The sequence below is a fragment of the Rhodamnia argentea genome, chromosome 2 (assembly GCF_020921035.1).
Source record: "Rhodamnia argentea isolate NSW1041297 chromosome 2, ASM2092103v1, whole genome shotgun sequence".
Lineage (NCBI taxonomy): Eukaryota > Viridiplantae > Streptophyta > Magnoliopsida > Myrtales > Myrtaceae > Rhodamnia > Rhodamnia argentea.
The window spans coordinates 27,785,989-27,808,087 of NC_063151.1; the positions used below are offsets into that span (position 1 = coordinate 27,785,989).

The 22,099-nt window shown below is 40.4% G+C and overlaps 2 protein-coding genes across 3 annotated transcripts; both read right to left on the reverse strand.

Moving 5' to 3' along the window:
- Positions 1 to 5,269: 5,269 nt before the first annotated feature.
- Positions 5,270 to 9,672, reverse strand: LOC115737358 (UBP1-associated protein 2C). Of its 2 annotated transcripts, none has more exons than XM_030669442.2 (2): positions 8,266 to 9,670; positions 5,270 to 5,649 (listed from the first exon to the last, which is right to left on the reverse strand). In XM_030669442.2, the coding sequence occupies exons 1-2, from the start codon at positions 9,545 to 9,547 to the stop codon at positions 5,642 to 5,644; spliced, it is 1,290 nt and encodes a 429-aa protein (XP_030525302.1). In that variant the 5' UTR covers positions 9,548 to 9,670; the 3' UTR covers positions 5,270 to 5,641. The 2 variants fall into 2 exon arrangements, with proteins under 2 accessions (XP_030525302.1, XP_030525301.1); XM_030669441.2 differs by lacking the exon at positions 5,270 to 5,649 and adding an exon at positions 7,901 to 8,067 and having other exon boundaries at positions 8,245 to 9,672.
- Positions 9,673 to 10,715: 1,043 nt separating this feature from the next.
- Positions 10,716 to 15,972, reverse strand: LOC115737356 (TMV resistance protein N-like). The gene is made up of 5 exons (XM_030669439.2): positions 15,386 to 15,972; positions 13,481 to 14,561; positions 13,038 to 13,313; positions 12,031 to 12,945; positions 10,716 to 11,932 (listed from the first exon to the last, which is right to left on the reverse strand). Exons 1-5 carry the CDS (start codon positions 15,883 to 15,885, stop codon positions 11,498 to 11,500), a joined length of 3,207 nt encoding a protein of 1,068 aa, XP_030525299.2. The 5' UTR covers positions 15,886 to 15,972; the 3' UTR covers positions 10,716 to 11,497.
- Positions 15,973 to 22,099: the final 6,127 nt, after the last annotated feature.

The following is a 22,099-nucleotide window of genomic DNA, read 5'->3' on the forward strand; positions in this document are numbered from 1 at the left end:
AGCTCGAGGGCGCGGTGGAGGCTTTAGCTCGTATATATGGGAACTTCGCTGTGGCAAAAAAGTAATTTTCATGTAAAGTATTGACTAAAGTGATGTTTATCACATTAATTGGTGAAAAGATCACGTGGGACACAAAAACTTCTCGCTGACGATTTTGGCCTTTGAGGGTATTAGAAACAGAAAAATATATACAAAATTGATTCCATTGAGAAAATAGAGTATTTCCTAATTACAGTTTAATCTCGGTGTGTTTCGTGAAAATGAGTTATGTGAAAAATATTTTTCTAAAAATAATCAAATATATTAATTAATTAATTAAAAATAATTTAATTATTGATAGCTCATTGTATCTAAAAAAATTTACATAAACAACGAAAATATTTTTTTATTTTTTCATTTTTGGGAGCGATACAAATAATCATTTTCAATAAAATGTTTTCTCAACTTTGAGGGAAACAAATGGAGCCATAGACTCTTTCCGTTTCACGGAAAAATAAATTAAATAATGTTTCCCGAGTTTTCCAGCGTTCTCTTTAAAAAAAAATAAATGAGTGGCGAAAAACATTTATTGTCAATAGAAAAAATACATTCGAAAGTGGGGAAAATAATTCTCTTTTTAAAAAGAGGATTTTCGAGACTGATCTCTCTTCTCTCTCTATCTACATAATTCGATTTTTTTAACAATTCTTGTACTTTTATTTTTTCATATTTTTATTTTTCTATATTCCTCCGCCAATTGTTGGGCCTCGGCGATGGCAAGCAACCCCGCGATCAACCATAAACAAGACTTGCCGAGCCTCGAGCTCGCATGTGGCCATTGTTGGCCAATCCCGGTGGAGGAAGGAGGGAAAAAAATGACAAAAAGAGAAATGAAAAATAATTAAAAATTCATATTTTTTAAAAAATAAAGTAAAATAAAGTAAAATAAAATAATTTTTACTAAAAGAAATGCACGAAATAAAATCAAATATGATTTTTCATACAAAATGGTAGAAAATATTTTTCAGATTATTTTCAGATTTCAATCACAACATCAAAAAAATATGAAACTTTACAAAAAAAAAATCATAAACCTATTACGATTGTATTAATTCAATCATAAAAATTTTACATTTGTTTCAATTTAATCCATCCAACCAACATTAAGAGTCAATGCTGAAATGGCACTGTTGGATTCGAATTGCCTAACATTGGAATTTCCGTGACATGCGTGACATTACTCAAATCAGACCATCCAAATGAAAATGGACGGCTTGATTTGAGCCACATTTGAGATTCAAAACTTTTCAAACCCCAAAAAAATTCCCACCACATTTTTTCCCTCCCTTTCAACAAATGACGTGGCTCAAATCAAACTATCCATTTTCATTTGAAAGGCTCGATTTGAGTAATATCACGCATGTCATGGAAATCTCAATATTAGGCGATCCAAATCCGACACTATTTGAGCTGATGTGGTATTTTTAGTAATATTTTAATATTTCCTTCAATTTGTTATTTTTATTTCTTTTTATTTCTTTTTTGTCTTCATTTTTCCTCTCCGGTCGCTAGCCTCATCAATGACTAGAGACCGACCACAGGTGTGAGCCAGCGAGAGTTGACCTCGCCGTTCTTGAGCAAACCTCATCCTCGCTAGAGGCCGGTAAGGGTCGGCCTTTAGCAAGGCGTTGTAAGTAAAGACGTCATTTTTACAAACACTCGAGTTGCATTGAGGATGGTCGAGCAAAAACTTGCGAAATCAAAGCTACAAAAAGCAAAGATTGGAAATCTAGTAAGGGTGATCCTTGCTAGACAGCGAGGAGGCAACCTTGTCCTGCAAGGAGAGCCTCAATCGACTAGCAAGGTCAACCCTTGCTAGATTCTAGTGAGGCTCCCCCTCACCATCCATTGACGAGGCCAACGACTGTATAGGAAGAAGGGAATAAAAAAATAAAGAAAGAAAAAAAGGAATGCAAATTTTGATAAAATGTTGAAATATTATTAAAAATTAGTATGTCAACCTCAACCAATCAAAGTTAGTCGGATGGAATAAATTGGCAAAAATACAAAAAAATTGGATTGAATTGGCAAAAAAATATTGAATTGAATTAGCATAATTGTAATATATTTATGACTTTTTTTGGTAATTCTCACCCAAATACAACTCCATGGAGCAAAACAAAAAGAGACTTCATATCACCTTTGCTTCTTTCTGCTTAAAAATTTCTGTTACTCTAATTCATTCCGCTTTACTGCCCGAAAATTTTACTGGTTTAGGGAAGTACGACTCAACTTGTTGAGAAAGATCGTTCTTAGAATGATATTTGACATTATATTATTTGACTAGCATTCTTCTTACCCACATTTTCCTTCTCCGACAAGTATTTAATTCATATGTTCTAATCTTTTTCTCTTTGGTCATATGGGAAGGTAATTAACTTCGTTAAGTCCAACTTGATCTTGTCCAAACAGCACTTCTCATCATGGACTTTTTCCCATTAAGCAAAACTGAAATTCCAAAATTTACAAGAAAAAAAAATTGAAAAGAAAACTAAAAGCAGATCTTAATCTAAGTATCATTGAAGATTACACAAATTAATAAAATTCAGAAGGCTGGAGGTACGGGAAAAAAAATACATTGTTTTTGCCATCATTAAAAAAGGTTCAATTCAAAAGGACATAATGAAAATGATGGGTCGCTAATCTGAGGAGAGCAGTTCATTCATGTGTGCAAGGCCTGTGACCAAGGCGAAAAATGAAAGGTCTAATTCTTTATAAAACCTCGATTTCGATCTGAGTTTTTTTTTAATCTAAAAAACATCCTCAGAAAAAAGTAGCAACAACTTCTAAACACGTCAACAGATTTAAGATTAAATAAAAAAAAGTTGCAGATAGAAATAAGATTGAACTTAAAATTGGAGATTATCTAGGTTATTAGCCCGAAATTAAATAGCTGTTCGACAATTGTCATTCCAAACCAAATGAGTGGGCGACTAGGGTCATTCATGAAAAAGGGGTGTTATACATCGATTGAGCCCAAAAAAAAAACTCTGCGTTTGCCTCCCTTCCGTCCCCGAAATCTTACAACCGCCGTCGCCGGTTCTGGGCTACTACCAATTACGGCCCCACACCAAACAAAAATCCAAGAAGAATATTCCACCCATTCAACAGAGGATATTCCAATCTCGCAACCCACTATTGCAATCGTCAGAGCAGAGCTCTTTTCCCCATTTCTTCGGTTTCAAAATCCACTCGGGAACAGCGAGAGCGGGAAAATAATAGATTGAACTCTTTTCTGATCATTGCTGATAAAACCCATACCATTTGTTAACACGAACCTAGTTTAAGCAGTAAATTCCGGTAGGTTTAAGTTTGCACAAGTAGCGTTCATTGCCGATGAAAAAAAACGAGTTGGTCATTCATTCCTAGGGAAATCCCGTTATACATGCAAGGAGATTACCAATCCCATCATGTAAGTCACATCTAAGGACACGCCTTTTACAATAGCATTATGCACAGAAGCATACACCGCCCAGCAATACATTTCCAAACTTCCCTAGACAGGTGTCTCCAGAGACATGAGAAAATTCGAAAGCTTTTCCTAGACATCTCTCTCTCTCTCTCTCTCTCTCTCTCATGTGATTCATGTAGCATCAGCCTCCGGCTACAAATCCTGTCACACCATGCCCTCCAGAAAAGGATAAAGGCATAAAACCAAAACCCAATAACTTGTCACAAGCCAAAACTGTTAGCAAATTAATGTAGCAATGGACATTCGATAACCTAGCCCCTTGTGTTGCAATACCACTACTGGGTTACATGCTACAGAAGAATCAAATTTCTTACGCAAACTGTACAAGGACATTGGCAAGATCACGACAGATAAAAGGGAATTATTCAGCACTAGGGATTTGCCTTATACCCTTGGCAAAGGTCGTTACCTTCGAATTAAGTCATTGACTAAAGGCACTTCCCTCAATATATCCCATCCTTTGGAAATCGAGGACTCTAGAACAGCCTATCCTAACAGCTAAATATGAGGGAAGATTCACAGACAAATGGATTACCTAAACCCAATGACAACTACCTAAGTTTTTGACTCCTTTATGTGAAGCACCAAGGCCGAGGTGCTGCAGGACAGGAAATTAGTGCCATATACAAGCACTTTTGCAAAAGAAATGCTGAAAGGACACACAAATGGTTTGATAAGCAGGACTCAGACAAATAAACTGCCTATCAGGATCCAAAGTTACAGTAGTCTTGAGTATATATAAAAAAAGAAACTGGATGAATTCAGACAAATGCACAGAATAACCTACTTAATACAAGAACACGGAATGACCTAGTCAGTACGAAAGATGATAGATGAGAAAGCAGCCCCAATCTAGCAGGCAGCTAGAGAAAATCATTAATGTGAGGTTGTCAACCCCCCATCCATACTCAGATAATAAAGCAATGGCAGTGGATGTCACCAAAGTGTTAAGAGACTAAGTCCCTTTTCTAAACTTAAGTACCATGATGAACGTTGGCCATAGAAGGATTACAACTCACTATTTGACAAGCGAGAATTCTAAGTTACAATGTGAGCCATAGTCAGCAAGTAATAACTGCAAGGTACCGCAATACAAGGTAGGCTTGGCCACAATATATTTTTCCAGCAGCAGTCTAAAGCAAAACAAAGCAATGAACACATATAACAACTAGGCATTCTCAAAGTTTTGCCAAGAATCACACTCGGGGAGCATTGTGAAGAACATTATACAAGAGGTTCATGGATACACCGTCCACAAGTACAACAGTACTCATAGACTATGACTGGCCTGGCCAAAAGCATTATACAGCAATATTAAGTTGCTTTTTTTATACTCAGATGTTGCTGATCTCACATTCACACCAATTTTGGACCCATAATTTTTAACTTATTTTATTTTATTTTTTTTGCGTGTGTACGTCTTTTTGGGCAGGGTTCAAACTAAATTTTTAAGCTTATTAAAAAATTATTCACACTTTCGCTTCAAAAACAGATATAAATTGGTGGTCCCCCGTCCCCTTGGTCCCTGAATGCTCAAAAGGTCGGCGATGCTTCCAAGCATGCAAAATATTATTTAGAAAAGTAGATAGGGGCCATGAAGACATATAAATGATCACTTGTTCTAAAATACCACAAAGTAATGTGAGACCTCCATCAATCAGAGTCCAACTTAAGATGGTAGATGGAGGTATCCATGATGGCTTTCTATCCACATGCGATAGTAATGGTTGGCTAACATAGTCACTATGCCCAACAGTTATAGAAGCAAGATATCTTATCGGAAATATGCGAAATCATTGTAAAGCACCAAAAAGAGGCAGCGAATACAAGGGTGCCATCACAGTTGTCAAAAAGTTCAGAACTAGCATTGGAAAGGCAAATAGATGCTATAAGCATCAGAAACAACCCTCCACACTGCAAGATCCCAAAGCACAAGTACCGACTTCACTAAATAAATTAACCATAGCTAAAATTAACTTCAACCAGGACAACCACAATAATCCACAGCATAAAGGAGCAGATGAAGCAAGCGGCTGCTAAAGCACAGGTAATCACTCATCAACCAGAGAATATATTGTCCTCATTCACGCAATCACCAGAATGATTAAAGCATCTGCGTCCAACAAGCTGTTACACACCTGAATCAAACATCCAGTCACGTGTCACATCATTCAACAGAATCAAACACAACTTTCATGCAAACACATAAAGCTAGAGCAAAAATGCATCAATGTCAACGCCAACAGTTAAAGATATAATGGCAAGGCAGTCGTCCCAAATATAGTTTACAAGAGAAGAAGATTGGTATTCTCTGACATACAAGTAACGTGATATCTAAATTTTCCACTGTGGAAATGAAACAAACTGATTAACTAAAGAGAACAGATGCCAGAAAACACAAGTCTTAGAATAGAACCAAACATATGCAGCCGCCGCAAGTGATTAAACCTTATCCCCTTATCCTGCTAATTGGGGTTATAATCTTTTATGCCACTGTACTCTATCTTATTAAATATCAAGTCTTTTGTAAGATCAAAGTAATCCAGATCCTTCCAAAATTCTTCTAAAAAGACATTGTTAACACAATAACCTTTGCAAAGTCCAGCATGAAGCAATTCAAAGATGCTTATAAAGGTTAAAATATTCTACTTATAAAAATTCCAAAAGAATGCATGTGTAAAAGCAACAAACTACCAACAAGTATGCAACCACTTACCCTATCTAAGTAAACAAACAAAGTCAGCCGGCATGAAAATAAAAAGGGACCCACAAAGAGAAGCAATTAGTTACTCTGGACATGCAAAGCACATCTGCTTATTGAAATGCTCATGACAAAACAGAAAAGTATAAAACACCAAATATTTTCTCTAGAGCCATAACCTTGACAGCAAACTTTCTAGTTTGACAGCTTCATCGTAGATTGAGAAAATCTACTCTTAATACAGAACACTACAAGGTTAATGCATACCATTAGACTTCATCTAATCTATTAAAGCCCATAAATCCAGTCAACTTGAAAAGAAACAAAGTCAATGAAGCAAAAGCCTACTAGAGCAATAGCAAGGAAAATCTGTACAAGAGGCAGAAGCAGCAGACTTGCATGAGTTGAATAAGGCTGACTATTCCGGACAATATAAAATATGGCTAATGATGAGTACTCTGTCGTTAATGAGCATTCAGATCACATAACCAAATTGAAATAGACCCAGAACTTATATTTTTCTCTCATTTTATTTTATTTTTTTCTGTGTGAAGAATCAACTGATGTATCCACTTCCACTGTGGCTGTTGGTTTAGTTGCCGGGCTTGCTTCTTTGAACCAAGAATTGGTAAAGGTTTAGCCATAGGCCAACCTATGGATGGTATTAAGACAGCCGGAAGTGGAAGCCAGAGGGAAACTACGACATGGTGCTTTTCATTGTGAATAGTTTTATATCATCTCATCATAAAAAAAAAAAAATTCTTGTTCTTTGGGGCTTTCCTTAGTTTTTAGAACTATATCAATGTTTCATTCCTAATATTTGGACACAAACCCCTCGTAAGGACAAATATGAGGATGAGGAATTAGAATACCGACTGGGTTTCTACATTCCACTGTTAACTGAAATACAAAGAGCATCATAAAAGATTGAAGCGCCTTAATAAAATATCACAGTGCTTTAACATCATCCTTTAACCCAACCAAACGGCAACTTTAGATCTAGCGCAAGGGAAAGCATATTCAGCCCCCAAAACATGCAGAAAGCTGAAACAGTTTGGAAAAGCATCCTTGCATCATGTAAATCTTTATCATTAGCAAGACCACAACTTGCAAAGAAGAACCTTACAACATGCACATTTACGATGTAATGACCCTACTCTGTAATGTCAATGAACGAATTAATAGTTTCGCTAGGTTGCCTAGTTAGGCAATAAGGTGTTAAACTCACATTCAAAACCAAACATCCTCTACCTATAGCTGTAAATGAAAAAAGATAAAACAAGAAGCAAACTAAACTTCCTTAGACACAAGAATTCATGCAATGGCTGCAAGTGAAGCCATCCTAACTATCAAGCCGAATCCAGTCAAACAACTCCTCCCTGAGATACAATCACACACCGTAATTTGTCATCTACCAAGATAACAGACTGAGAAATGATAACCTAATCATCTAGGCACTTGTGTAAGAAATCAATAACTTCAGCAACCGGCAACCAAAACTCATCCAACCAGCTACAACCACAAGCAACAACTGCCACAAGCATCTAAACACAGAGTGAGAAATGATTAAACCAAACAATCAGAAAAATGCAGCAGAAGAAGTGAAACATCATGGAAACGCAGTAGAAGAACAATCAGACTCAAGAACAACCAAATCAAAAACTTGATCACTTTAACATCCTTTACTGACATTAACATCCTTTACTGACATTTCTGATAAATGCACGTCCCCCCCCCCCCAAAAAAAAAAAAGATTAGGCACATGACATCACAGATAGAGCACACGCACAAAGGAAATAAAGCAGAAGGTGGAAAAGAAAGACCGTGTGAATCACGTAGCCAAGTAATAAAGCATTTCATACCATCGTTCAAAGCACTAGCATAAGAACTCATCGCAAAGTGTCCACCCACAAACAAGTTAAACAAAAAAAGTGACAAGGCCCCCAGCAAATAAGGAAGTCAAGCAATTATATCTAACCAGGTATAAGATAACACACTGACATGAAAAGGAAAATAGAAAACTAGACCCGCCAATAATCGTAAATGAGATTACCTGAGTAATAGGAAGGCACATTCGGATACATTCCTCCTGGTGGAACCCTTGGCGCTGGAGAAGTCCCTGTTGGCTGATGCTGCTGGCTCGGATATGCCGACCCAGACGATAAGCCATACTGTCCACTTTCTGGATACCCTCCGGAAGGCCTGTACAAAGATGAGCCACCAGCAGTGCCTAATCCACTGCTTGTGCCGCCTACACCACCACCTGCACCACCAAGACCAGTCCCAACAGCACCTAAAGCACTGCCATATCCAGTTGCTCCTGGTCCCCCATAACCACCATATTGAGCAACCATCCCACCACCGTATCCGCCAGCACCACCTAAAGTGGGAGGCACCTGACTGCCCACCGCTGACATCCCAGGCCCGCCCGAACTCAAATGTACCAATCCAGGCGGACCCTGAAACCCACCGTATGACCCCATTCCCCCAGGTCCACCATATTGTCCAGGAACCGACCCTGGCATTGAACCTGGGCCGCTCATCCCCACTGCATCAGCATGGCCATTACCATGTCCAACATTACCAGCTGGGCCCGGCTTCCTCTTCCCATCAATTGCGAGCTTGCAATTTAGTTGCCTCCCCTCAATGTTCTTCACTGGCTCGGCCAAAGCCGCCTGAGCTCCCTCGGCTGTCTTATAAACAAAGAGAGCAAACCCTCTAGATTTCCCAGTCTGCTTATCGAACCCTAGCGGCCCTTCTTCGATTTCACCATACATCAGGAAGTGAGATAACAGCTTATCCGCAGGCATATCTATCGGCACGTTTGCCACATAGATCTTCCGGTCTGAGACATCGGCCGAATTGCCCGTGCTGGCACCCGAATTACCAGCTGCCGCGAGCTGCGTGACCGTGACGCGTCCATCGATCCTCTTGCTCGGCTCACGCAGGGCTCCCAGAGCGCCGTCCACGTGCTTGAAAGTGACGAAGCCATAACCTTTGCTTTTCCCCGTGACCTTGTCGAGAATGACGACGGCTTCCTCGAGCTCCCCATAGGCGGAGAAGAGCGCGCGGAGGCTGTCGTGGGTGGTGTCCCAGCCGAGGCCGCGGATGAAGAGCTTGCGGCGAGAGGGGTCGCCGTCGGCGACGGAGCGGGCGGCGGAGAGGACGTCGGGGTGGCGGAGCAGGGCCTCCTGGAGGATGTCGAGGAGCTGGTCCTTGGAGAAGCTCTCGAGCATCCTGCGGCCCTCGTCGCGGGTGAGAGCAAGGTTGGGATCGGAGGAGTCCGACAACGCCACGCCGTTGTCATCCATCTTCCGCTTCTTTGCGAGATCCATCGCAGTGTTCTACTGATAGAAGATGGGATGTAGAGAGGGAGAGAGGGAGAGGGGAATATGGGGGGCAAACCCTAAGGCTACCACCGAGAATCGGAGATGCTCGGCTGTCTCACAAGTTTTGCTGTATCGGGTGGATACCAACAAGTTTCAGGAGGCCTTGTTTGGGAAAACCTTGCATCCCCTACCGTGAATTACATTTGCCCCCAAATTTTGGCAATTATTGTAGATTGCCCCCTGACTTTTCAATTTATGCAATATGTCACTGAAATCGTAAAGTCAGTTGTCCCCGCTAGCGTTTATGGTCCTATTTGATTCAGCATGGACCTCTAAAATTCCTTGGCCAAATACAAATAGTATTTGACTCATTTTTTGACTCACTTTGGAAAGATGTAATTGCATTTCAAATGCTCTTCAAAGTCCTTTAGCTCAAAATACCTTTAGAGGTAATTTGGGCTAAAAAACTTTGCGAAATACAACTAGTTTTTTTATTATTTTAATTTTGTCACTTTCGCTTGCCACCGCCGCCCACCGCCATCGCCCATTGGCCGTCGCCGCCGCCATGGGTCGCTACCCGTCCGCCGGCCGTGGTCGCCGGTCGTCGTCGCCGCCTTTTTTTCAAAAGAAAAAAATATTGTACAAAGTTCATTTTTCACCAAACAACATTTACGTCAAAGTTACTTTCCAAATATGTTTTTAAAATACACTTTACCAAATACTACTTGCATTTTGAAAAAGGTCTTTAACTAAAAAATATTTGCATTTTCTCAAAATTCATTGGCCAAATGCTGAATCAAACAGTGCCTATTTCCAGCCATTTCTCAATCACAGCTTTTGACCCAGCAAAAAAGAAAAAAATGACAGCTGTGCTTGTCACGTGACTATTTAACTCTTTAAAAAAAAAAATAGATCTGTCCACCAATAAAAGTGAATTGTAATTTTACCTACTGAGTTTTGACGTGCGTTGTAAGTTGCCTTCCCTAACTTTCCAGCTTGTGTAACTTTCCTGTAAAGTCTTTAAATGGAGGGTAATGTCATCCCTAATATTAACTATCATACAGACCAAAAACATATATATATATATATATATATTAACTATGAGATTTTCATAAAAGGCCTACGCTTCTACTAAATTTTTATGCCTAAACCATTCTAAGAATGAGAGTTATGCTCAAGATTTGAAGTTGGGATCTTGGAGACTGAGTCACTTGTCCAAATGAAGCAAACTTTTCGTAGGATTATATTCAAGCCCAACTAAGGACGACTCGTTCGTGTGATCCTGCCCTTTTGTGTGCACACATGAAGAGCAGGAAGCACTCGCAGTCACACATACAGACTATCAAACCGATGCATCATGGTCTCCATCGGACTGAAATTCAAGGTCATGGCCACAGACTCACATGGCAAGAATCTGCAACCGGGGCGAGGCTGCCGGAAATCAGCGTTCTACTTCACTTGTAGTCAGCAAGCTGGATATTCTACTATCAACGGCAGTACTTGAGAGCTCTAGCATGATTGGAACTTCACTTTCCTAACCTTGGAATGTTCGCACTTCGATTGCACAACATGACTTAAAAATGCTGAAGAGTTGATCAACAAAAAGATTCAATACTAGGAACGACACTAGGAAAGATGATGGGTCTACCATCTTCGGTTTCACTCAAATAATACGTAGTTGAGAAGGATTAAGCTCCACCTACATCAGGGGGACAAAAGAAGGAGCAGACTGTGTGGTAGCTGCAGCATCAGGACAAACCGATGGACTTAGAAACCACGAATAGAGCGGAGAGAGGGAGGGGCTTTCAGAGATGCACTTTCGCTTTATTCCCCAAATCACTTCCCTTGTCATCATCAAGATGACTTCTTGCTCTAAATAATTCCATGGACTGTCTCACCATTTTATCAGCAGACGTGTCCGGTGAAGGCCAAACATGCTGCTTGATTTTCGTCATGTTAAGTTAGATGTACCCCACAACTCTTCAACATTACATTGGAGGGCGCTCTGTTAACTACGACTGAAAACATCAAGCACACTGAACCATGCAGCTGATACTCAACCACCCGATGGGACCAAAGCAAATCTTGCGAACCATAAAAGAGCCACAAGTGATCTGAGTCAACGCACTGCATTTCATATCGGCCATCCATAATGCATCGACCATTGACAGTGATAGAGTAATTATAGTCTATGGTACCATCCGTCGTCCCGCATTCTTGGGTGAGACTTTCCTCTAATCCAAAGAGGACAGCAAGCGTGAAGGACTTGCAATTCCAAAACCTATCCCACGGCACTTGGAAACATATTGTACCCTCCAAACTTCGATGGCTAAACCACTTAGGAATTTCACTTCCTGGAAAATATATGTCAACCGAGGTTGCCCTCACGCCCTGCAAACCAACTCGAATCTGTAAATGCACCATTCTCACTTCACGTGCACATGAGAGAGAGAGAGAGAGAGAGAGAGAGAGAGAGAGAGAGAGACTACCTCAGCTGAGGGTCCGTCAGCAAACCAAGTCATGTTATGGCAATTGGAGAAGTCGATCAATTCAAGGAATGGTAACTGCCTCATGTCAGATACAGAAACTCTTGACAACCACAAAAACTTTCTCAGAGACTTGCATCCACTTACAGACAGATACTTGATGTTTGGTGGCAACTGCGAAATTTCTTGAAGTTGTCCACAATGCTCTAAGCAAAGCCAGTCCAACTGAAAGAGTCTCCCGATGCTCGCAGGAAGGCAAACAAAAGGGTTCTCAGAAAGATCTAAGCCTCTCAATGTAGTGAAGCTTTGTGGAGCCAATAGGTTATGTACATCTCTTAAATTGCAATTTCTGAGAACAAGCTCCATGAGGTTTGCAGACCTCCACGAAGAGCAGCAATAAGGTAAACATATTGAGTCTACATCTTCAACAAGCTCGGGAAATTTACCAAGTTTTGAGCAATTACTCATATAAAGCAGGCGAAGGCAATGCAACTTATACATGCTTGGTGGAAGACAGGTAAGGTTTTTGCATCCATCCAAGAATATGGCTTCAAGATTGACCAGACGTTCAAGAGATGAAGGCAGCTCTTCTATACCGGACTTTTGCAGGCAAAGATCAGACAGACATGGCATGTTTTCATCGACACGAGGAAATGATTTTAGCTTGGTACACCCGCTTAAGACAAAAGTCTTAAGAGATTTTAATTTGATGATGGAAGGAAAACTGCTGAGGTTAGAGCAAGAATGTAGGTCCAAAGTGACGAGCTTTGGAAGAAATCCAACCGACTCATGAACTTTAGTTAGGGCATTACAGCCACTAAGAATTAATATTTCGAGATTTTCCACAGTCGAAAAATCAGGGATTTCAAGTAATCGTCCACAATCTGCAAAATTTATGGATTTCAGATGCTTCAAATGCTGCCAAAAAAGGAGAAAAGTGAGTGACTGACATTGCTTGATTGATAGAAAAAAGAAAAAAATCATTATGTGAAAGCAAAGGCTATTTGTACCTGGAATCCCACTCCCAGCCTTTCGAAGTTGCTGCCCCTCAGATTAACTTCCTTAAGTTTCTTCAGGCCAAAATTAAATTCAAGTGACGGAATAGAACATCCAGGCAACTCAATCCACCTTAACCCAGAAGGAAGTCGAAGAGGAGCACCAGAAAAGTGTGCACCATGCATTACAAGCAGTCTAAGACTCGTCATATTTGCAAAGGCATTGTCACCCAAGTGCACCTCTTCAGGTCCAGGTAAATCTATAACTATGCCTTCAACTGCATTTGTCCCCTGACAAGCAAAGTTAAATTCACTCAGCCATCAGACTTGTGACACCCAGACCCAAAAGAAATCACTTTCTAAGTAGCAAGGCCTGTGCTAAACCTAAGAAGAAAACTGGAACCATCAATTTCACCAGAAAATATATGTATCACGCTATATCATACATAGGAACCCACCAAGCTGTTACTCAGAAGATAGAGCACATCATCAGTTGACCACAACCTACTGCGTTGTCCAGGCTCCCTAATAGACTCTTGGCGAACAATTTCCCATCCCATCAGCTGAAGCAAATCATGCATCTGTATCGCACCATACTCAATACTAACAAGAGACCTCTCTATAAGAATCTGTATCCCAATCACCGAATCGAATCCACACGCACCTAAAATTCCCATGATGTAGTCTTTACTCTTCCCCCGTAAGAAACAAGCAATGTCAAGGAAAATGGCCTTCTCGTGTTCCTCTAATCCATCAAAACTAGTTTTAAGTATGTTGAAGATCTCTTCATTGGGAATTCTTTTCAATTTATCCAGTGTGCTCTTCCATTCAGATATGTTTCTACCTCGCAAAAGAGAACCTAGTACTATGAGGGCCAACGGCAGTCCCTTAGCATAATTTATCAACATATACGAGAGGTTCTCATAACCAATTCGAGGATGGATTTCCTTAAAAGCATTCCAACAGAAGAGCTGAAGAGCATCCTGATCATGTAAACAATTGATCTTATGTGTCCAAGGAACATTGTGAGCTACTAATAAATGCTCATCTCTAGTTGTGACGATGATTTTACTTCCTGGACCGAACCAGTTGGGTCCACCCACTAGTTTTCTCAGTTGATCCAAGTGATCCACATTATCAACTATGACAAGGACCTTTTTTTGGCTAAGCCTATCCCTTATAGTGTGAATTCCTTGATCAACATTGTGAATCTTCAAGTTGACACCCCTCAGTGTTTCATGAAGAAGATCTTCTTGTAATCGAGTTAGGCCCCACAGCTTGGAATTTTCTCCAACATTGGTGAGGAAGCAACTGCCTTCAAATTGATTGGCAATAAGGTTATAAACGGCTTTAGCAACAGTCGTCTTACCTACTCCACCTATCCCACAGAGCCCCACCACACTGTTCCCCCTTAACGTTGAATGAACCAGATCGACATGATGTTGCAAACTAACTGGATAGTCGGCAACATGAAAAGATTTGCGATGCAGCTTACCCAATACATCTTTGACAAGTGACTGAATCAATGTCGATTCACACCTGCCAAAGCCATCAAAGTGAGTTGAATTTTATTATGGAATATATCATCTTACTCCAGCATATAATTGTCTGTCATTATGCTACTTGGTTATTTGTCAAAAATCTTTTGGTTGGAACAGACACAGATAGTAGTTTAAGCATACTTCTTACTAAAACAAGCACGTAAGAAAATTCAGAAAGTAGAGTAAACTGCAAAACTCTGAACGAAAAAGTAAAGATGGAAAGTAGAAGCACAAAAGAATCGTAATTATTGACACTACCATGATTCAAACGACTATGAAGGCTTTCATATGCAAGTGGTAAATAAGTACATTTCAAATACTAGCTGTCCCAAATTTTCCAATCTTAGTTCGTCAAAAATTATCCAAAGTTAAGTTCTCAAGCGAAATGTTTACAACATGACCAACTCCCACATGGAGTATGAAAGAGGCTCGGAGGCAGTACATAACGCAGAGCAACCGGTGTCGCCACTTGATTACTTGTATTGAGGAATTATTCCTCCCATTTGGAGCCAAGTCATCCCAAGACCATTTAAATTCATGTAGTAGAAAATCACCAGACAAGTGAAAAATTATAGAGTGAAAGTCATATAGTCAGTAGAATTTTCCAAGGAAAACTTTGGGGAAAGTGACCAAATAAGAGACTGTCTAAAAAGGAACCATCTATCAGTTACCATTTCTAAAGTGAATAACGTTATATGCGAAAGCATTCGTCCTGGTCGATGGAGCCAATCGTTTCCGATACACATCTTGATCTAATCGATCTCAAATCGCCTAGTGAATAATTCCTACACTAAAAAAAAAAAAGAGTCGGGATTGAATTACTCATTCGTCTTCAATGTCCACCCGGAAAGGTTACCGACGCTCGTCATCGCCTCCCTCCACTTCTCCACCACCCCGACGTTCTCGCCGAATCTGCGCTCGTGCTTCTCAAACGCCGCGCCGATGGCGCCTTTCTGGTTCCTCACCTCCGAAGGATCCACGCCGTAGAACACCGGCTCGATCATCTTCTCGTCGCGACTGCTACACTGGATGATCTTCACAAGCTCGTTCAAGCACCAGGTGGAACCGGCATAGTTCTCCGAGAGCACGACAACGGAGACCCTAGACTCCTCGATCGCTCGCTCGAGAGCGGGCGAGATCTCGCCTCCCTTCCCGAGGCTGTCGTCGTCGACGAAGACGTGGACTCCCTTCTGGCGCAGGGCGTGGCGGAGATGGCCGATGAAAGTGTGGCGCGTGTCTTCACCCCTGAAGCTGAGGAAGACGTCGTAGCTGTACCGCCTAGGGGTTGAATAACAGTGCCCATTGAAGCTGCGAGCACTCATGGCGATTAGTTGTTCAGGTCGCCCTCTGCAATCGACCTGTGTTGAAGCTCGGTGGACGATGTTCCGCTCTAGAAGATAAACCGAGCGAGGAAGTGGAAGAATGAGAGGGAGAGGAATTGAGAGGAAGCGACGAGGGTCTTCCTCGAGAAAAAAGGAAATCGGATTCATCGTTCTTGGCGCTCTTTTTGACGGGGAAAGGAAGCATGCAATGGAAAAATATTATTAAATGGGACGGTCTTGCCTAGACCCGCAATAGAGATACTCCGGTCAGAGCACGAGTCTCGGCTGTGACTGTGACTCCGAGCAATTTTGGAAATCTCCCTAGTCTTAGGAAAATTATAAAAAGAATCCTAAATTTTTTTACATTTTTATCAATTCAATTTTTAGCCCTTTTAAGTTTATCGATTCAGGCTTAAATCTTTTCATTTTTTACCGATTCAATCCTATTGATCGGAAGTCGTTGACGTGGACGTCGATTGCTCTTCGTGGCACTACCTGCACCGACTCGAATTTTTTTTAATAACATTTAATTATTTGTTCAATCATTTTTATTTGTTTTTTTTTTTACCTTTCCTTTATTACATGTTTTTCCTTTTCTTTTATTTCCTCTACCGACCTTAGGCAAGGACAGTTGTCACCCTCATAGGCCAGGGCAAGCATCAAAGTGAGAAGGTTCTGTTGGATCAATAAGAAGGTCACTTAATACAAATCAACCTCACTAGACAGCAACTACGCGTAAAATAGAGGAGATTATGAAAGTGGAGCACTTTTATTCAGCTCACTTTTTTGAGAATACAAAACAGCAATAAATAGAAATCACATAGCGTAAAACTAGCAACTAAGCCGGATATGGCTCCTAAAAATCAGCTAACAAACCGATTTATTGTTGACTAGAACTAGCTAATCGCCTCCTAAAAACAAGGAACTCAACTTTGAATCACTTCTTAATATCCCCCCTTGATTCAAAGTTGGTTTAACATCCCCCTTGATTCAAAGTTGGTTAAGCCCGGTTGACTTCTAAGATCTTCAAACCTCCCATGTGATAAAACTTTAGTTAACACATCAGCTACCTGCTGTTTCGTCCCACAAAAATCCAGCTTAACTTCATCTCTAGCTACCAGCTCCCTTAAAAAATGATGCTTAATCTCTATGTGCTTGGATCGACCATGGAAGGCTGGATTTCGACTCAAAGCCATGGCTGAAGCACTATCACACTTTATAACGGTGGCCTCTACTTGTTTCTGACCCAGCTCACTCAAGACCTTCCTCAACCAAATTGCCTCACAAGCTGCTCCTGCTCCAACTATATATTCGGCTTCACAAGTGGACAAGGCAACTGTTGTTTGCTTCTTAGAACTCCATGCTACTACTCCCGAGCCCAAGGTGAAGCAATAACCGGATGTGCTTCTTCTATCTTCAACGCACTTAGCCCAATCACTATCCGTATACCCCCAACAACTTCAACTCGGACCCTTGCTTGCATAAAATTCCAAGATCGGTGGTGCCAACAACATACTTAAGAATCCTCTTTCTTGCTCCTAGGTGATGTTGTGAAGGATTATGCATGAACCTTGATACAACACCTACATGAAAGGCTATATCCGGCCTAGTACGAGTCATATACATAAGCCCTCCTACAAGACTCCTAAACATGCTTCCATCGTTGCCTGGTGAACCATCCTCCATCTACAATTTCTCGTTCATATTCATAGGGGTTATAGACCATTTGCGGTTACTCGTGTTGAATTTATTGAGCATATCTTTCGCATACTTTCTCTGGGTTATGAATATGCCACCTTCCATTTGCTGAACTTCAATTCCCAAAAAATAATGAAGACGGCCAAGATCCGTCATCTCAAATCTACTTTTCATTGCTTGCTTAAAGTCTGAAATTGCAATGGCATTTGACCCACAATATACCATATCATCCACATAAATACACACCACCAACGGATCTGCGGCTCCATTTCTCTTCACATACGGCGTTGGTTCGCTACAACTTCCCACAAAGCCACACTCCATGAAATATTCATGGATTTTCAAGTACCATGCTCTTGGTGCCTGTTCTAAACCATATAGAGCCTTGTGAAGCTTGTACACTTTGTCCTTCTTTTCCTTCACAACAAATCCTTCGGGTTACGTGACAAATACCTCTTCCATTAACTCACCATTAAGAAAGGCAGATTTGACATTAAAGCGATGCACCTTCCATCTCATATGAGTTGCTAATGCCGGGACTAATCTTCTTGTTTCAAATTTGGCTATAGGTGAAAACGTTTCCTCTGCATCTACACCTGGGATCTATGAGTACCCTTTGGCCACCAACCTTGCCTTGTGCTTATGAATTCTCCCATCCGCATGAAACTTTGTCTTAAAAATCCACTTTAATCCAATTGCTTGTTTTCCTTGTGGCAAATTTGTAAGTTCCCATGTGTGATTCCTCTCAATAGCTTCTAACTCTTCCTTCATTGCATCTTCCCATTCTTTTATACCAACCGCATCTTCATAAGAGCCCGGATCATCTGTAAAGAGAGCAAATGTGCAAGACTCAAAGATTTCTCCCAAGGAGCGCACCTTTCGTGGAGGTGTCTCTTTTGAACTAGAAGTTGTTGCTTCTTGGATTCATCTTGAGCTTCTTGTGGTCATCCTCCTTGGTGGTGTTTCATCTGAACTCGTTGTATCCGAGCTTGTTGAAGATCCACCTGCACGTGCGCTGCTATGTGCAGGTCCACTTTCCGATTGAGTTTCATGCTCCTCATCTTCAGTACCTTCTTCATCTTTCGGTTGTATCACCTCCTTCTTCTCCTTTCCTTTCCAATTCCACCCTTCCTCCTTATTGAACTTTACATTTCTTCTAATGAACACTTTTCCAGTTACATGATTGTACAATCGATATGCTTTACTTTATGTACAATACCCAATGAACACACACTTTTTCGATTTGTCATCCAACTTCTTTCTATCTTGCTGATTTTTCATAGCATATGCCACACATCCAAAATTCTCAAATGACTAACGGTAGGTTTAAAGCCATACCACATTTCAAATGGGGTCTTCTTTGTCACTGCCTTGGTTGGGGATGCGTTGAGAATGTAGACGACAACGTGAACCGCCTCTGCCCCAAAGAGATTAGGCATGTCTCTCGATTTCAGCAAGGCCTTGGCTATCTCCACCATTGTTCTATTTTTCCTCTCCACCACACCATTTTGTTACGGTGTATAAGGTGCTGTAAGTTGCCTTTTTATGCCTACTTCTTCACAAATGATTGAATTACGTGGAAAGAAATTCACCTCCCCTATCTAATCTTACCCCTTTGATATTTTTCCCACTTTGCTTCTCAACAAAAGCTTTAAACTTCTTAAATGTTTCAAATGCTTCGGACTTAACTTTGAGGCAGAAAACCCAACTCATTCTACTGAAATCATTAATCAACAACATGAAATACTTACTTCCTCCCAATTAGGTTGTACTCATTGGTCCACAAAGATCCATGTGCACCAACTCCAACGTGTCGGTGGCTCTCCGGGCTTCTTCTTTCGAAAAGGACTTCCTGTTGTGTTTTGCAAAAATACATTCCTCGCACTGCTTGTATTTGTCACCTATCGTTGGCATTCCACTAACCATTTCATCTATTGATGGCTCCTTCATACTCCTATAATTGAGGTGGCCATATCTCATGTGCCATAGCTACGAGGAGCTGATTGCTACCATATTAAGCTCATCTCTTGCTATAACCTCAAAAGGAAACATAAGATTTTCTGTCATGGCTACTCGAGCCACCAATTGTCCTCCCTCTTTGTCTTTGATGGTGCAAGCGTTGTTGTCAAAGAGAACTATAAATCCTGACTTCAGCAATTGGCCTACACTCAACAAGTTGTGTGCCAATTGAGGTGCATACAAGACATCCCCGATCAACTTGCTTCTTCCCTGATGTGTCTTGATAAGTATTGTGCCTTTTCCTTCCACCTGAATTTTGTAGTTGTTCCCAAGACTAATCATTCGTTTTTGAGACTCATCCAAGTCCTTGAATAGCTCTTTCACTCCGGTCATATGATTGGAGCAGCCACTGTCCACAAACCAAATGGACCTCTTGTTCTGCGTTGTCTCCTCATGTGCCATAAACAGATAACACTCTTCTTCCTCTTCTTCTTGTTCCTCGAAGATCAGCAAATTCTGCTGGTTAACCTTTTGCCTTTCAATCTTTTGCAAGATGTCCCACTTTGTTACAATTGAAACATCTTCTCATTTCTTGTTGTGTGTTTCTGCCTCTACCTCTGCGCCGCGTCCCACTTCTTCCGTTTCCTCTCCCCGAGCTTCCTGATCCTCTCCAATTTCCTCCTGAATTGCGGTTAGCTTGGAATGCCCTTTCATCAATTCTCTCTCCAGCTCTGTTGATTCTATCTTCATGAGCAAGAAGAGAACCCATCAAGGTATCAACAAACATGGTTGTTAAGTCTTTTGATTCCTCAATTGCCGCCACTACGTGATCAAATCTTGTTGTCAAGCTTTTGAGTATTTTGCAAACAATGGTTTCATCCGAGATCTCTTCTCCATTCGATCTCATTTGATTTACCATTGTCATGCCTCTTGAAAAGAAATCTTGAATGGACTCTCCACCATTCATCTGTAACGTCTCAAAATTTCTCCTCAAGGTTTGCGGTTTCACCGCCTTAACCTTGGTTGTCCCTTGAAACTCATTTCTCAAAGCCTCCCATGCTTCTTTTGCTGTTTTTGCAGCTGAAACTCTAGAGAAGACAGTTTCATGTAGCCCCTATTGGATAAAAAAAAGAGCTTTGGCATCTCTTTTTTTCAACTCCCGCGTTCTACCCTCTTCTTCATTCTCTGGCACACCATCTTCCACAATCTCCCATAGGTCTTGAGACCTAAAGAGAGTCTTCATCTTAATACTCCAAAACTCATAGTTTTCACCCTTGAAAATGGGTATCATCGATTGCTACGAGTTGGATCCACTTGTTGCCATGTTGATTTGCGGTAGAGACCTTCAACCTGGCTCTGATACCACCTTGTTAGATCAATAAGAAGGTCACTTAATACAAATCAACCTCACTAGACAGAAACTACACGTAAAATAGAGGAGATTATGAAAGTGGAGGACTTTTATGCAGCTCACTTTTTTGAGAATACAAAACAGCAATAAATAGAAATCACATAGCATAAAACCAGCAACTAGCCGGATATGGCTCCTAAAAATCAGCTAACAAACCGATTTATTATTGACTAGAACTAGCTAAGCGCCTCCTAAAAAGAAGGAACTCAACTTTGAATCACTTCTTAATAGGTTCAACAAAGACTCTCACTCTATTTCCTCGACCCCAAAAAAAGAACGAAGTTTTCGGGAAGGATGCTCGACCAACTAGCTCCACCACCGCCTTAAGCAGCCGCCACCGGTCATTGGAGAAAAGGGAGAAAAAATAGAAAATAAAATTAAAATAGAAAAAACTTTTCTAAAAAAAATTAAGAATATATAAAAAAATTAAAAAATTTCACTATATTTGTACTGTATTAAAGTGTTTTAGTAATATTATTTTTCTTAACAAATTATAAGAAAAAAATATTCCATAATTTTGTTAAATATTAAAGTGTTTAAGTAATACGGGTCGGGTTTATACGGGTCATTTGATTTGTAAATGGGTCAGATCATATTCGACCCGACCGTCATCGTTCAATTCCACGACTTTGTATTTCCGACTTTTGTAATATTGTTTTTTAAATACTTTGCAACATTTATTATGTTTATCGTAGCAAGCAATTTAAGTGCAAACTTTGTAGAGCGGTACCATTGAGCTTATGTTTAATCCGTCTCTACACGATCAGCACCATCACGGAGTAGTCTAGGGGTTATTCAAACTTTTTTCAAAAGCTAATTTAATTTTAAATTCGTTGGAAAAATTTAGGTACAAAATGACTATTGAGCTTATGTTCTTTCTTAAAGATCTTTTATATGTATCTATACTTCATGGAATAAATAGATTAATTATGAACTATGCATGACATGTAGCTATTTTATCGGTGATGCTATATTGGCTAACTTTACAATGATAAGACGTGATTATTTGACTTAAATGAAAAAGTTGTGAAGAAAAATTATTTTCGGGAACATAAATTTCGTGCGATTACGAAATGTATTTTTGTTTTGGAAACAGAAATTTTGTGCAAGTATTAAATGCATTATGACTCCCTAAAATTTGTCAAA

Coding starts and splice junctions, on each gene's coding strand:
- LOC115737358 (XM_030669441.2), bottom strand. CDS start 9,547: ATGGATCTCGCAAAGAAGCGGAAGATGGATGACAACGGCGTGGCGTTG. Junction 8,068..8,244: donor TAATCTCATTTACGATTATT/GGCGGGTCTAGT, acceptor CGATGGTATGAA/ATGCTTTATTACTTGGCTAC.
- LOC115737356 (XM_030669439.2), bottom strand. CDS start 15,885: ATGAGTGCTCGCAGCTTCAATGGGCACTGTTATTCAACCCCTAGGCGG. Junction 14,562..15,385: donor TGGACATTGAAGACGAATGA/GTAATTCAATCC, acceptor TGGCTTTGGCAG/GTGTGAATCGACATTGATTC. Junction 11,933..12,030: donor CTGACGGACCCTCAGCTGAG/GTAGTCTCTCTC, acceptor GTTGGTTTGCAG/GGCGTGAGGGCAACCTCGGT.